Source organism: Oryzias latipes, chromosome 17, assembly GCF_053564925.1.
Source record: "Oryzias latipes strain Hd-rR chromosome 17, Olatipes_Hd-rR_3.1".
NCBI classification, from domain to species: domain Eukaryota; kingdom Metazoa; phylum Chordata; class Actinopteri; order Beloniformes; family Adrianichthyidae; genus Oryzias; species Oryzias latipes.
In genome coordinates this window covers 9,924,795-9,941,717 of record NC_136253.1, presented here as the reverse complement: position 1 = coordinate 9,941,717, position 16,923 = coordinate 9,924,795, and the positions used below count along the sequence as shown (strand labels likewise).

Sequence of the window (16,923 nt, the reverse complement as noted above, 5' to 3'; positions counted from 1 at the left end):
GGCTTCAGGGTGAACCAAGGCCAAAACAACAAACAAAACCCCACCTATAATCCCAAAAAACGTCTTACCCCAACTGAAAGAAGAGGGAAAACAATGACAAAACCACGGTAACCTCCCTGGACTAACGTAAATGGGAGCAAATGTGCACTAAAGAAAATGGCAGTGCACCTCTACAGCTACACTTTTAACTATAAGTCACACTAAACAAAAAATAATCCAGAGCTGGCAGCTCGACTATCGATCTGTCAAAGCGGAAGCGTCACCGGTGGAGTATCGAGCGTTCGCTTCAGATTGAGTTTGACTTTCCAAATGAAGTTTCATTTCATCACTAGTGTGTTGGAGAATGCCGACCATTCGTGCGAGTTTGGAATTCACAGCGGGGTTATCAGTATGTCCGTTCTTATAGAGAGAAGTCGCTTATCCTGTGTTTGTGGCATTAAGAGAGTAGTGATGAGTCGGTCGCGGATATATATTTTTCTCTATACACGTGTTTCACTCGCAGCAGATGCACGTGAACTGAGCACAAGGAAGAGAGACAGAGTGACCGAGAAAGATAGACAAGTGCGACAAGAAAGAAACTACAGAGACTGTGACCTGACATGGGTAAAAAAAATAATTAATTTGTTCCCAGGAAATAATAATTTATTCACACTAAAGAATAAATCATGTGATAAACCATTCATAAACATGGATCTGAGCAATGCTTGGATTTACAACAAATACCTTCACATTCCTGTCATATATATGTTTATTTTAAAAAGCTCTACGAAGCATCAGTAATCAGCTCTTCATGTCTGGGTTCATTTAACCCTTGTGCTATCCTAGGCACTTTAACATTGGGAGTTGGGTCATCTAGACCCGCTAGACAGTGCTCTGAACCTTTTTTCTTCAATGATTTGTGATCTTCACTGGTGTCCATGGATTACATGAAATCTTTCCACCTTTATCCACCTTTGTCATGGTAGGGAGAACACGTCAATGTAAGGGTGGGGTCATCTAAGATAGCACAAGGGTTAGAGTCTCTTCCAGTACACACTCCATCCTGCCGCAAAAGCCGCTTTTCACCGCTACTTCCGTGTCTTCGTGACCTACATTAATTCAAGAGGGGAAAAATAAAAACAAGAATCAAACTAGGTGATCTATTAATTATTGTCTCGATAAAATTAAATAAAAATGTCATAAGATTTAGGAGGCCCGAGCTGGCTGCTTCCCCATACCGCAAGGACTCTCCGTCTGCTGGCCAGCCAGCTGCCCGGCATCATTGATGTTTCCATTGACTACAGCGAGGTTATTGCTACTCCGAAGGGCTGGCGGATGACGGACAGAGTCAGCCGCTGTCTGCCACTGGAGCAGCATAGCGAACTCCGGCGGGCAGCGGAGCGAGTTTTGGCCGGTGTAGGTACCATAACCATTCAGCCTGCAATAACCGTTCGGGGTCCTTTCGGCTGAGGATAAAGTCACACTACGGTAACCCCACTTGGACAAACTAAGTAGTGTCAAGATCTGCTCGGGATCCTACATATTTTCATTTTCACGTTTTATTTTGTAACCTAAAGTTCTTTTCCCTCATAAGTTGTGTCTGACATTATTCTTTGTAGTGTTTATAGAGAGATTTTGCCACAACTCACTTTGTGAAAGCTAACAGGTCTCTGAGCAGAGCAGCTGGAGTCTCGTAGCTTCGTGTTTGCAGGCAGGGAAGGTGCTTTGTTACGGTGTGCGGTCCGGAGAATTATTCGGAACGCAGTCCGTATGGCAGGAATGCAATTAATAATAATCATAACAATAATAAAATTACGTTTAGAAGATCATCTCGCTCTATGTCGGAGGTCTATTTGTTTACAACAGACTTCATAATATCTATGGCAGTATTGTAATTTGTTCAAACCAGTCACTATCTGATACGTCATCGGACCAACGGACAGCCAATCACACAATGTGACGTCAGCACTAGTCCCAGGACCCCGAAGGACCCCGAACGGTTGTCGTAGGCCGAATTGTTATGGTACCTACACCGGCAGTGGAGTGAGTTGTTGCAGTGTTTTGTGTTGTTTCACTTTAAATTTGTTTAAAAGGAAAAATATTTAAGAAATTAAATAGCTGTAAGTTGATTCATAGCTTCTTTTTGTATTTTATTGTTTGTTTTTTATATTTTATCTGCAGTTAATAAATAAAAGCATATTCATATAAACCACATATTGAGAAAAAACAAGTTTTTTAGTATTAACAATTCATTATGTGCATAATATTATATTATTCATAACAGATTAAATAAAGCAGCAAATATAATCTGAAAAGCTGATTGGGAGATGAAAGAGTCATTTTATTTACTTACATTTGCAATCAGACATTGATTTACAAACATAACAGTTTGTTTATAAATATTAATATATAAAATATATGAATGTTTTTTATACTTATCTTGCAAACCAACAGTATTTGCTTTACAATATTTTACACAGGTAATTTCATTACACGACAACTACATTAGGATTATTTAAAAACGAAATAGATTCTGGAAATCCTAAAAGTCTTATTTCTACACATGACTTGACACATAATGACTCTTTAATGACTTGCTGGTCTTTTTTGCTCCATTCTGATGCAATTTTGTAGTCTGATCAATAGATGTCAGTAGTTTCATTGTGTCAAATGCTTTACAACCTTGAACCATTTCAATACAATTGGATTCATTTAGGTTCAGTGGTTCAGAAAGCTTTGGTTTCTCCATCACTAGTTCTCATTGGAACCCGGTCAATGACAGGATACAAAAAATCTCTTAATGAACTTTAAAAATGAGTGAAACGATGCCATTTATTTTCCAAAGCTTGTTGCAGCTCCTTGTATTTTAATTTCTGCACTAATCTGCACAACACAGGTCAAAGTCAAATGGTGAAGAAAGCCAAACTGGACTGAATCCATGCTGCAGCAGAGCTCCCTTCTTGAGGGCTGGAGGTCCACACAGTGCTTTAACGGCTGCCTCTGTCAGCTCTGGTCCAATGGGAAGCCACATTTTTCGTTCACCACACCTGAAACTGATCAGAAAGACAGACACACAAGGATCCACAAAAAACACAGAGGTCCCACTCTGATACAATAATGAAAAACAAAAAAACAACAAAAAGAAAACAGAACTAATGTGGCCACAGTAGTGACAGCAGGGAATGAGATAGCATAGATCAGGGGTTGGCAACCTTTACCGCTCAAAGAGCCATTTGGATCAGTTTCTTACAGTCCTGAGAGGCCACAAAACTGGCAAATGTGTCATTATTAACTAGCAGTTAATCCGCTTCTCCAATAGATTTGTGTAAGCAACTTTTTTCTCATTTCGATCAGGATGTTCTTGGGCAAGGGGTCGATCTGTACGGGTTCTGGGGGGTTTTGGGTCATAGGGAGGATCGACTGCAGCATAAGGGGAGCGCAGGTGTGTCTTGCAGTTCCTGTGACATTTGTATGCCCACGTCTTTTTTTACTTTTAGTTTTTATAGCCTTGCACGGTCAGGGCTGACATACATCTCTGACCTTTTAACCCCATACTGTTCAGGATGATCCTTGAGGTCAACCAAAATCTCCTAAGCATTCCAAATCCTGCTTTTAGACTAAAGGAGATCTTTCCTTTCACGCTGTCGCTCCTCGTCTTCGGAACTCCCTCTCATTGACTCTGTTGAGTGTTTTAAATCCCAGGTCAAGACGTTTTTATTCAGGAGAGCTTTTAGTGGATTTTAGTCCTTGTTTTACTGTGTTTTATTATGTTTCAACTTTTATAATTCTTATTGGATTTTCTTACCTCCTTGTGTTTTGGTTTGATTTATGCTGTCTTTTTGTGAAGCACTTTGCAATTATTTCTTGGTAAAGTGCTATAGAAATAAAGTTATTCTATTCTATTCACCTCAAGAGAAATCATGAAAATGGAACGTACCATTGTCGTGTCTGTGGTAGGTGTATTGTGAGGTATTTACACGTCTAATCTAATGGAAGTTCCACGCACTTATGACGTATGGATGTTGCTGTCATATGTTGTCCTTACACCATTCTTTACTCGTTTTAAGGTGCGAGTGTGTGTATCACCCTTACTTACCCTCGCATGATGTTGAAGTGTTCCCTATGACCTGTTGCTGATGCTCATAGGAAGAATGTGTATGAACATTTTTGCTCTTCAGCCTCACTGAGCAGTGTAGAACTTTGATATTTCCTGTGCAGGTTTGCCCATTTTTCGCCTGCAGGAAGCTAATTTACGCCCGTAAGGGCAGTTCTGGATTTCTCTTCTCTGTCACACTTTGGTAGCTCTTTAGTTGGTCAGAATTTATCTAAGTTGCTAGGCAACATCAAGGCAAGTTTGAACAAAAAGACAGCTGTATTTAACATTTTATGAGAAAACACATTATTATAAAGTTAGCTGCAAGCTTTTTTTTTAAAGCAGCTTGGAAAGAGTATCTACAATATACAAAGATTTGGGGTCAATTCTCTAAAAGAAGGGCAAAGAAAGACGCAAGACATATTCAAGCTCTGGAAAATACAAAAAATCGACAACATGAATTTGAAAGTGTCAGAGTTTCAATTAGGATCATCAGGAGCAGTTTATTGTCCCCCTCAACGCTGAAATGGGATTTAAGCTTTTTGGTCTGTGCTGGCAGGTGTGGATTTGGTGTGCAGCATTCACACACATACCTACACACATTGCAGACCCCTCTGCCCAGTACAGTTGTTCATTCAGCCTCACGTTGCACTGCTAGGATTTCGTATTGAGTCCCTGGGTGGCCCATACTGTTCGCCTGTCCTAATGCACCCTTTGTCTTTGTTGGGAATGGAGGGGGGGCTCACACTGGGAAGGTTGATGGATTGGAGGCAGAGAAAGAGACAAGAGGAGATATAGCTACAGGGAGGCGAGGAGAAAGCCGGGGTCTCTTTTGTTGTGTGCACAGTAAAAGCCCAGCAGGGGGAGCCGGCCTGACAATTTGTCAGCGATTTTCCAAGACCACCTGCCTCTCTTCAGCGTGGCAAAAAGAGTCACATTCAGGAGGCCTATGAAGCTCTCAGACTGAGGTGACACTGCTGATTTTCCCAGAATACCTGAAGCTGCTTCCCAACCACTTGATCAGAACGCTTTATTAACCACCAGGGGTCTTAGATGTCAGCTCTTACAGCTCTGACATTTAAATTAGATAGCTTCTATTTTTCACTTTTTCCTTCCTTTTTTTCTATGTTATAAATTAGTTTGATAAAGACAATATAACGTCAGTGTAATTACATTATGTTCTCTTGTCTTTAGGATTTTACACAAATGGAGAAGGGGGGGTCTCATTTGGATTTGGAATTGGTAATTTCAAGCAATCAAAGCAAAAATAATTAAAGAAAAACAGGAGTTTATATATATATATATATATATATATATACACACAGATATATCAAAGATAGGGTGATTAGTCAACATTTTTTTCGAAATTATGCTTATATCCACACATACATTATTAAATAATTCAATTGTTCCTCTTAATCCTACATAAACCTATTATCTCTTTTGCTTACAGCACATGACATAATGAAACTATTAAGATCGTCAAAAGGAGTTCAATAGATTGCTTGAAAGGGAGTGGGAGAAGCGCTTGAAGACCTGGGACTGTATAATGCTTTGCTTTACTTATTTTTTAATTTTTTTTTAACCAAATTGTCATTATCCAGTTCTTAACCTCTGATCAGTTATATATAGTTTATCAACACAGATTTAGGTCATAAAAAGATTCCATAAATATCAATAAATCACATGACAAAGATTAGGTAATTAATGATTATGTAAGGAGACATAACAATATATCAAACATCATTTATAAGATATGCAGATCAATTATCCAAAAAATGTGCTAATTATTTCACATTAGAAAAATATCTATATAAAACGGCATATTAAAAAAAAGTTTTACAAATGACATATTTGATAATAATCAAAACAAAGTGTTGTGATACGATTAGAAACCAATTACTTTAATCGATAATTAATCATCAAGAATTGACTGTGTGATGCTTTATTTTCTATTTATAGGACCTTGACACAGATGAACCTAGTTACAAATGTGGTTATGATGTAAAACAAAGAGTTCCATATTCTGTTAATTATTCAAGGTTGGTATTCCTACTTCTGCTGTCTGATTAAGGTTTTCTGCACTATAATGTCTGCTTGTCCTTGTCATTCTGCAAACTGTCATCAGTTGAGGTCAATTTGTCTGCAGGTCAGAATTGTCTACTGAAAATCAGGATCACTGTTTACTTTTAGATACAGTGGTGAACCACAGAAACCATAACTTATGGAAAATTATATTTGAATCTTCTATTTATTACTGCATTTGTTTTGCTCAGACGTCTGTGATCAAACACTTTTCAAAGTCTTTCATGTTATTGATGACCAGATCCTTGGGCCGGTCCGGTGGACTCTGTGGTTTAATGAAGAAGTTATAGTATTTCACACAGGTGTTTTACTTTTTTTTTCTGATTCTTGCTTCATCAGAGCTAGTTTGTGTTTTTGTTTTAACATACCTGATATTGATCGCTGGTTTATCAGTGTCCTTTCTCCTGGGGAGCGGATGGGAGGTCTGGATAGTATTTAAATCCTCGGAAATCCTTTAAGACTTGAAACATTGTTCCACTTAATGTTCAACAGTTTTGCCATCGCTCTCACCAGGACCAGAAGCATTGCTTGCATTGCTAGTTGTGATAGCTGCGTTAGCCTTTGCTCAGGGTTTGATCTGTAATCCAGTGATGATCACGTTGTTCATCTTGGAATGTTTTTGGAATGTCATTACTATAGTGCCAGGTCTTCAAGCACTTTTTGGATGTATTTGTTGTTACTTAACGCTTGGTTTTTCTTCGGGGCTGTGGTCAGGTCTCATTTTTGCAGTAGTTCTGTGATGAATCCACTTTTAAGATGCTTTAAGTTGGTGCTGACTGCGGAGACCTGCCGGAATGTGTAAGCTGTCATTGACCCAGAAACAGAAAAGAAAAGATTTAAATCTGGTATAATAAGCTACAAAAGAGGCTTTCAAATTTGAATGAATGTTGAAAATTGTGTCTAATTGTCAGTGAAGTGTTTCCTATTATTCTAAGTGCTCCTAAAAACCTGCTGAATAAGAAAACCAATTGTCTTACCCTTTAAACCACTGTATTTTTCAAAACTATAAGGCAACCTAAAAGTCTTAGTTTAAAAAAAAACAATAGAGGAGGAAGCTGCATTTGTAAAAGGATAGAGAGAGAGAAGAGGATTGTTGTCATGAGTGTTGGATTGAGAGTAGGGACTTTGAATGTTGGAACTATGTTAGGAAAAAGGTAGAGAGTTAGTTGACACGAGGAGGACGGTAGACATAGAGCAAGAAGCTTAGAAGCAGGGTTCAAGTTGTTCTATCATGGTGGAGATGGGAAGAAAAATGGAGTAGGAGTTATCTTAAAGGCAGAGTTTGTTAGGAGTGTTGTGGAGCTAAAAAGAGTGTCAGATAAAGTGAATCTGAAGATAAAAATGGAAAGTGTGGCGTTTATTGTTGTTAGTGAGTATGCCCCAAAAGTCTATGAGATGGAGGATAAGGAGAAATTCTGGTTGGACCTTTATGAAGTGATGATGAGCATCCTTAGAAGTGAGCGAGTCGTCATTGGCACAGATTTCAGTGGACATGTTGGCACAGGAAACAGAGGTGATGAGGAGTTGATGGGCAAGTTTGATATCCAGAAGAGGAATGTTGAATGCCAGATGGCATTGATCTTGCAAAAAACATGGACATGGCTATAGTGAATACATTCTTTGAGAAGAGGCACGGACATATGGTGACATATGAGAATGGAGGTAGAAGCACACATCTACATCATGTGTACTGTAGATAGTGTAATGTGAAGATCCGTGACTGCAAAGTGGTTGTAGGTGAGTGTTTTCCAGACAGCATAGGATGGTGGAGTGTAGGATGACTCTGGTGACAAAGACGATGAAGAAAGAAAGAGCAAAAGCAGAGAAGAGAACAAACTGGTGAAAGCTGAAAAAGGAAGACTTTTAGGTAGCAGTTGAAACAGGCTCTGGGTGGGCAGGAGGTACTCCCAGATGACTGGATAACTACAGCTAATGTGATCAGGGAGACAAGTGCTTGGTGTGTCATCAGGAAAGAAAGTTGATAAGGAGACTTGATGGTGGAATGAAGGAGGTGTACAGAGTATACAGAGTAAGAGGCTAGAGTAGACAGGAGTACAGGGAGTTCCAGCGTAAGGTGAAAGTAGAGGTGTCGAAGGCCAAACAAGGGTCCTATGATGACTTGAATGCTACGTTGGGTAGTAAAGAGGAAGAGACCAACCTATTCTGATTAGCAAGTCAGAGAGCCCTAGATTTAATCACCAACCTAACAAAATAGACCTTTGATGTAAAAGTAACCACCAACAAGCTTTTGCGTTTGTTCAGCAGCTCTAAAACTGTATACTGTATATGCTGCTATACTAGGAGAAAGTGGTTCAGCTCACGATTCTTTTATCTCCTAAACTTTCCGTCATCCCCTCTCAACTTTCCGCATCATGCAGGATCAGCACATTAGCATATTCAGCAGCAAAAGTACCTCCTTTCAAAGTATTTGGTGACCCGTGCAACCTGAAATGCCGAAAAGACAGCTAAACTTCCCCGTTTTAGCTGTTTCCTCTCGGGGCCAAAGCCTGAAAGAGCCGTGGTTCAGCAAGCCCGCAGCAAAACTTCCACACTGGCAACATATGAATCATAAAAGCGAGCCTACACACTGTGGCAGGACACAAAACAAACCTGCAGAGTGACTCACTGCCTCGTTTTTCATTTGGAACAATTCGATACTGATTAGATAATCCTGGCGGTGAGCACTTTCAGCAAAATGGCTGTGAAAATGTTTTTAGCAGCAGCCGTGACCTGGTAGTGGTTGGGAGCAACACGGTGGGCGGGAGGGAAGCGCTGGTGTGGGTGGCATCGCGCAGCCTTTGACTGCAGCTGGCTGTGGGATAATAATGGCTGTTGTGTAACGGTCACAGAGAGTAGACTAAAGGCTTTTCTTTTTTTGTTTTGTTTTAAAAACAGGACCGTTGAGGTGATGTAATGTCTGTCTGTGTTCTGGGGGGGTCATATCGAAGAGCCACCACAAGGAGGAGAGAGTGTGCCTGGAGGGTGGCGGCAGAACTGAGAGCACACAGCATTTATTATTTTCTTTTATGCCTAAATCCTGAACGTCAGGTTTTATTTGTATGCGTCTAACATTTAACATATTTATAAATATGTAAAAAATGTATAAACTGACATAACAAGCTTCATATTACCAGTTATTCTCACATACATGATTAAAACGGAAAGCGTTTCCATCAGCTAGATCAGGTTATTCAGTGACTTCTCTGGGTAGGAGAGGCCGACTGATGGACATGCGGTGAAGTCCATGTGAGTCATTTTTTTTCTTCTTCTTCCTCACACACTGGGATTTTTGCCTGTGCCGCCTGATGAATCACTTCATTGATGTGACAAATACATCAACCTTATTGCTCGGAGGAAAAATAATGGCCAGAAAAATAAGCTGTCGTGTTGTTTTCCTCTGAACACAGTCCAGCAAAGGCGGTCTTTCAGTCATTTTTTACTCCAAGGTTGCGCAGCTATTTTTACAGAGAGCCCCAAAACATGTAACAGAACAAAAAAACAAAACAAAAAAGAGCAACCGAGAATTCACGAGGAGCACCAGCGGACTAAAGTTTGAACATTTAGCTTCATTAAGCTGCCCTCAGTGGATCATTAATTTGGAGCTGCGTAATTTGTTTTATTACACCTCAAATTTTAAAATATTAAATTTCTGCTGCATAAAGAACCTGGTGAGTGGAAATTGGAGCTGGTCGTGTTTTCCTTTGATAGGCTTGCCTCAGAGCACAAAAAAAAACAATTAAAACATTACAATAGTTAGTGAATGAATCAAGGGGAGGCTGGTTGAACCTACCTTGGTTCTTATAAGTACACACGGTTAGGGTTTTACTGTTAAAGTTCTACATCATCCGCTCTCAGCCACAGGTCTGTACTCACCTGTTTGCCCCAGAACCAGAAAACTTAACTTCGGTGTTAATTGAACTTGATAAACTAAGTAAAAGCAATACATTGCAGAAGAAAATGCACTCAGACTTTTAAAGGAGGCCTTTACTGATTTGCCAAGGCACAGTAGAAATGTTCTGTTTTTTGAATAACCCTTCAATGAGTTATTCCCTACAACAGGAAATAGCACACACTATTTGAACTAACGTAACTCTTCAGCAGTGTACATAATTAACATTATTATTAATAATTAATAATTATTAATATTAGTATTTTCACAACCATAGGGCACACTGGGTTATAGGGCGCAGTCTCAGTTACGGTGATTTTTGGGTATTTGACACACACAAAAGGCACACTGGGTTTTATGGCGCGGCCGCGTTTAAACATACCGGTAAAACAGGGATAGTAGTGTGTGTTTTAAAAAAAAGACAGCAAAAGCAAAACTGAGTTGGTTGTGATTTATTTTTTTATTTTTTCAGTCATCAATCAGCATCCAAGAATCCATCAAAGTCCTCATCTTCTGTATCTGAAATGAACATCCGGGATAAATTTCTACCAAACATGCCAGGTTCCCTTTTGTCATTGTCAGAGTCCGTCGCGTTGCCTTGCGGCTCCTCATGAATGATGTGCAATTTGAAAGCAGTGCAAGTAGACATGTTAGCCCAAGCTTCACAATCCATTCACAAATTGTGGTGTAACTCGCCCGGCGCTGCCCCCCACAACAATAACAGTCGTGCCCCGTTGTGCGTATCGCTATTGCGCTGCTCCTGTTCTTCTCGACATTGTGACACACCGGCTGTCGAAAGTCAGGGATGTTCTATGTCACTGTGCTGGCTTCTTTAAAAGAAACTTTTGCCTCATCATTTGGAAAAAAAAAAAATGTAAAAGCTGAACTTTCTCTCTAAACTAATGTTTTATTTACCCTATCGTGACAATCAACACATATACATATATCGCTTTCCTTTGCCGCTGCAGTCAAGGTCTGTGCCGTCTCAGCGTGTTATTACCGTGGCAACACGCTGGAACACGTAACAAATAGTCAGCTTTTTGTGAAAAAAGGATCTAAACCAAAAAAATAACAAGAAAAAAGTACTGAAAATTGATTGAATACTTATTTCTTTTGTAAGTGACCATGGTATAAGCGGGATCATGTTCTTCAAAGTGTGCATTATCTGAAATTAACGCATGCCGTGGAAGTCTGGTTGTTTCCAATACGTTTTTTTGATAATGTACACTTGGTCGGCCAGTAACCCTTACTTATAATTTGAAGGGCTGCAGCTTAAGGGGATCTAAAAAATAGATTATTACTGAAATGCAAATAAAATACTGTAAATTTAAAACACAAGGATACATCCTCCTCACAATTTGACATGAATGATGCTCGTTCTTTTTTAGTAATTTATGGTCTATATGCTACACTAAACATCATAATGAAACTAAAAATACATTTTATATTAAACAATTGTTATGAGAATATTAATCTTCCGTGATTATAACAGAGCAAATATAACTTTTTTTGTGATTATTTACAGTTGGCATGTTCTTTTTATGCTAGTCGTTGTAAAAACTGTCAATTTTTCCATAAACAGAATACTTCCACGACAGTATTTTTCTTTTTTTTTTGTCTGTATAGAATATTTTTGAGGCATAGCGAGAACAGATATTGTGCACAAGAAATGTGCTGGAAAACAAAAAGAGCATTTGTGCAATTTCTGTGTATTATTTTCAGTATTTTGTTGATCCTTTTATACTAATGGTTGAAATGAAAGGGAGTGACCCTGCAGTCTGCAAAATGCATAAAAACACACACAAACAATTTAAATCTATCACAAAAGACTACTCAGATTGTTGTTTTTTTTGTTGCCTTATGATTGGACAACTCTATTAAATATATCATAACATTTAAAATGATTATGCTCTAATAAAGCCATTCTTACAGTAGTGCACAACACATCATGGAGTGAGGCTTTCTAATTTGTCTTCCAGCTGAGCATTGAGTCCGAATTACCACAGGAATTGGAAAGACAAACAAACAAAAGGTTAATGGCATCAGCTCTATGGATCCACATTCCCTTTGTTTCTGTAATAATGTTTAAGGCCAAACAGAGAACAAACACAGCTAAACTCTATCGTGAGTTTAAACAACGTCAGTTTTCGTTGACACATTTTCTCTGAAGCAACGCCCTTCAGTTGATGATCAAAATCCTCTCATCCTGGACGCTTCACTATCTTTTTCCGTACAAATACATGTAATCTGACACATTATATTCAAGAGGTTATCTCTCAGTGACGATGCGGATAGCAACAGCCTAAAGCAGCGCCACCAGTACAAAGACTATTCCTTAAAAATGCAGGTGCTGCCCAGATTTAATGAGCACATCTTCTTTCCTGCTGCGGTCCAAAGATCGACGTCTAGGTCTCCAAGGGATATAAATAAATTCTGAGCGTCCTGTTTTAAAAGCTCTTAAATGTGTGTATTTTGCAGGGTGGTGGGCCCGGCCGTGACCTTCAAAGTGAGCCCCAATGCCCAGAACATCAGCACGGCAGATGTGGCCGGCGTGGCAGGTAGGTTCACCTTGGCTTGGTAATGTTGCCTTTATACTGACAGCCTCAAAGGAAGCCTTTTATTATCTGCTCGCTGTAGCACCTGAGGCCCCCGATGAGCATTTTTCAAAACTGGTGACAGTTCGGTGACGTGTTTGTTGTTTTTTTGAACTCTGTGAGTACTGTGTCATCGCCTCGCTTTCTGTTTTTGGTCAATAAAAAATCTCTTCCTTTGCCTTCAGTCACACTTTCATGAAAAATGGCTCTGCAGGTTTTTTGTTCGTGCAGAAAACGTATACAAAGTAACACCAGTTAATTAATGTGTTTGGGGAATTAGTCAACTCATTATAGCCGTGTGCAGATTTGAAAATGGGATCATAGAAAGCATTTTTCTCACACGCTAACAGAAGCTATTCACCAAACACTAACAGCTTTAGAGAAACCGGGAAGCTAACCAGCCAGGAGACTCAATTTAACAAGGCAACTTATTATCACTGTACTGCTCTCCTTGGGTTATTTGAACTGAGTTTCAGCTTCAAACTGTTATTTCCAGAGAAAGAAAAAAAACCTTCCTTTTCTTTTGTTGTTTTTGACCACAGGAGGCTTGCTTTTTTCACTCTGAATACCCAGCATACAGAGCCCTCGCTCTGTACTGGCCTTCATTAGCTTCCTGGTTTCCCATTTGTTTATGTTTGCTGCATTTCCTCAGTTTTGTTACTCTGAACTTTTCAGTGGGAAAAATACATCGCATTGCACAGCCAGACATACCGCACAGACCTTAATTAAAGCCTCTGCTCGCCTTTACTACCTGATTCTTCTTGGAGCTCTCATTTAATTCAGAACGGCAGCAGAAACCTGATGGAATAACGTGAGTGGCCCTTTCTAAAAGAGATTCACTCACAATCAGAGCAGTTTGTCGTGGGCGGATAAGACACTTTGAAGCACTAATTCTTGTCAAAGCGTAAAATTGTTGAAAGAGTCTTGATCTGTTGCCTTTTTAACTTTAAATATTGATTTCATATGTATTATTCAGTTAAAAAACAGGTGGAACTGATTTGTGGTTTGTCTAAAATCTCAAAAAGTGCAATAGTCCTATGTACATTAAATGTATATTTTTCATTTAGAATTTCTTCCAAGATATTGTTACTTAGTTCACAGGAACACACATTCTGATGCTGCCACTCCCGTGTTTCTCCATTTAGGAGCTATACTTCTGCTGATGCATTATAATAGGATTCCTTAATGACTTGGCTAAGACATTAACAAGCCTTAGTAAAGTGTTTTTGAGCCTTAATAGGACATTTATTAAACATTCATTGGCATTTTTCGGTCTTCCTAATGCCCTATTAATGTTATTAGAGATGCGTATAGACAATTATTAACAGTTCTACAGCCTTAATGGGACATTTACTAGACAAATATTAGCCTCTGTTAATGTCTTACTGAAGTCCTGTTGGTGTTTATCAACTCTTTTTAATGGGTTTTAGTAGCACATTTAGATGTCTTACAAATATCTTACAGGTGATAATAATATGAATTAAATGTCCTTCAAATGCCTTTTATGTGTTCATAAAAGGCTTTTAAGTGGTTAAGTAGTATATTACCTAGAGTTAATTTGTTGTTTTGCATTCCACAATTTAAAGCCTTTATATATAAATCACTTGTAAGTCATTGATTAACATTAACTGTCTTTGTTTAATGAGTGTTTCGCAGCCTCTCAATCTAAATTCTAGGTCATTATTGCCACAAAGAACAATAACGTATGAAGAAATGTACTTGTCTTTAAACTAGATTTTAAATTAATGTTATTATTATGAAGTTTTACCATACTTACTTTAAACAGATTTAAATGTGTGTTTTAAAATTCCTATGCTTTCAATATAACTGGTTAATAGGAAAAAACACAACCTATTTTCACAGCAGTTTGCTTTTTCAAATGGCCAATTTAAAAAAAGATTATAATCTTTTTTCCTAGATTCTTTTTAGGGAGTCAAATTTGGATCAGCTTAAATGAATGAAAATAATAGATTGTAAATTTGGACCAAGATGTTGTAAATTTGAAGAAGAAAAAGACGGAAAATTTCAATACAGTTTTTAACTCCAAAGTACACATTGTAAACTTGAAGGAATTATTGAAATGTGAAAAATAAAATTCTAGAGTTGAAAAAAAAAGTAGATTTTACAGAAATATTCAAAACTTGAAAAAATGTATTGTAAATTTAAAACTTGCAAAAAAAAAGAAAAAATGAAACCTAAAACTGTTACAAAAAAAGTTTATTTGTATTTTCAACTTTTTTTCCATCTCTCCCTCTGTGAAGGTTTGAACTTTTAGAGTTCAAACAAGAAAGAAAAGGGTGAAAATGTTCTTGTCTGTCTGATAAAAGAAAAAAAGTAGAAGCAGCTCAGCAGCGAAAACTTGAAAACTGATTTGAACCTGAAAACTAACTAAAAGCAAAGAGGGTGAAAGGGGAAAGAAATTGAAAATACATACAAACTTTTTTTTAATTTGGTAACAGTCTTAGTAGGTTTAGATTGTCCTTTTATAATTCACAATTATTTTTTTCACATTTTAAATATTTCTTTCAAATTTTCATTTTTTGGTTTTCAAATTTACAATGTCTTGTTTTAAATGTTTCACATTTTTTTTTCAAATTTACAATCTGTTTTCACATGTATTTTAACAGTGTGACATTGTTGGTTGTTTATAACTTGGTAGCATTTTAATCTTTTCATTTTTTTTTATACATATATATTTTTTTAATAAAACCTATATTGGTCATATATATTTATATACTATTCTGCTGCAATAAAGAACTTGAAAGAGACAAAACTTTTGCTTTTTGCTTTGAAATTTGGCTTAAAGAAGAAGTGTATCTATAGACCTTGACAGAAAACATGTGCTACTGTGATGGCTGCACTTTTGGGACTTTCAGACAAGTCCTTGTTCGGCTCTTGGCTACTGAATCAAGTTTGGAAGGGATCCAGCTTGAAGATGAACTTCAAACTGCTGAAGATGTTTTTGTTTTGCAGATCTTTTTAGGAACAGAAGGTGTTGTTGTCATTTGACCATGATGGGCTCCACTTTGGATTGCATGCTTGATTGTACAATTCTACAAAATCGTTCATGTTTGGGAAAATTGGCTGCTTAGGATTCCCAGGATTCCCATTTAAAGAAAAGTTTGTATATGCGGGCAGGGGAGGGAGGGAGGGAGGGAGGGAGGGAGGGAGGGAGCTGTTCAGTATTTGGAAAAAGCCTCCTGTCTGTTCTGACTGAGGAAGGAGTTGCTGCATTTTCTTTGATATAGATTAGTTTGACTTTTTTTTTCTTACAATAGCATGTCAGCATGTCACATATTTGATGGTGGACTATTCTTGTGAACATTGAGTTTGAAAACTGCAAAGTGACAGCAGCTATAGAAAGGTGTTGATGACTCAGACGTGCTTTTAGCTATTTTATTTTCCAGAAGAAAGTTAAGACTCCTATTTCTTTTTCAAGAAACTCCATTTCTGGCGTCTCTGTTCCAGTAGTCTGTAATAATCGTCCAAAGTGAGATGCAGCATTAAGAGCATCACAAAGGAATGTGTGAGTGCTGCAGTGTGAGTCACAGAAATGATTTGAAAGTGTTGATCAAGTGGAAAAACTAAAAACAGAGCGCTGTTTTCCACCACAGACTGTCAGCCCAAGGTGGGGGGCTTTCCTGATCTTCTCTGGGTCTGATTCATTCACACCCGCACACTTCCAGTTAGTAAAACTTTCATAGTTAGTTCACTTTTATTTTTATTTTTTTGCTTATTCCAAGTTGATAATTGCCACCCCACCTCCTCAAACACTCTGTTTCCCTTCCACCCCCCCACCCCCTTTGTGTTCTGATTATGGAACCACTTCTGCGAATGTTGCAGTTCTCATATTTCCGCCCGCCGGCTCCGCCAGGTCACAGATAAGCTCTGATCGCCATTAATGCAAACATTTAAGAGAGCGTGCTCCAGCTGAAATACAGCGCCCTCTCTGCTGAAGTGCAACAGTGTGGGCAGGCCACCTTTAAAGTGTTGTTTGTCATATTTGACTAGAATATCAATCTATTCCAAAGGGTACATTACCCCCACTGTCCGCAGGATTATAGAGCTCTTCTGAAACATTAGGCTTCACACATCGCCTGTAACGATGTCATTTTATCAGCATTTATGGGCGCTTGGCACAGTGTGGGGATGAGAGCGCACCTCTTCTCACACTCAGCTGTTTGGGGGCTATCATGACTTTCAAACACATAAAGCTGTTTGCCAATGTTTACACTGGAAAAGTCTAAGAAGAATCTCTTCTATCTTAAAACTGGTTAGTCCAA

The 16,923-nt window shown here is 38.4% G+C and overlaps 1 protein-coding gene across 3 annotated transcripts in view; it reads left to right on the top strand.

Annotated features, from left to right (window-relative positions):
* LOC101175682 (receptor-type tyrosine-protein phosphatase N2) overlaps nt 1–16,923 on the top strand; it is a 383,081-nt gene that overhangs the window by 89,749 nt on the left and 276,409 nt on the right. For all 3 annotated transcript variants that reach the window (XM_023965497.2, XM_078934368.1, XM_023965498.2), the window contains one exon: nt 12,525–12,604. In XM_023965497.2, the coding sequence (XP_023821265.1) occupies nt 12,525–12,604 (80 nt within the window). The remainder of the gene's footprint in view (nt 1–12,524; nt 12,605–16,923) is intronic.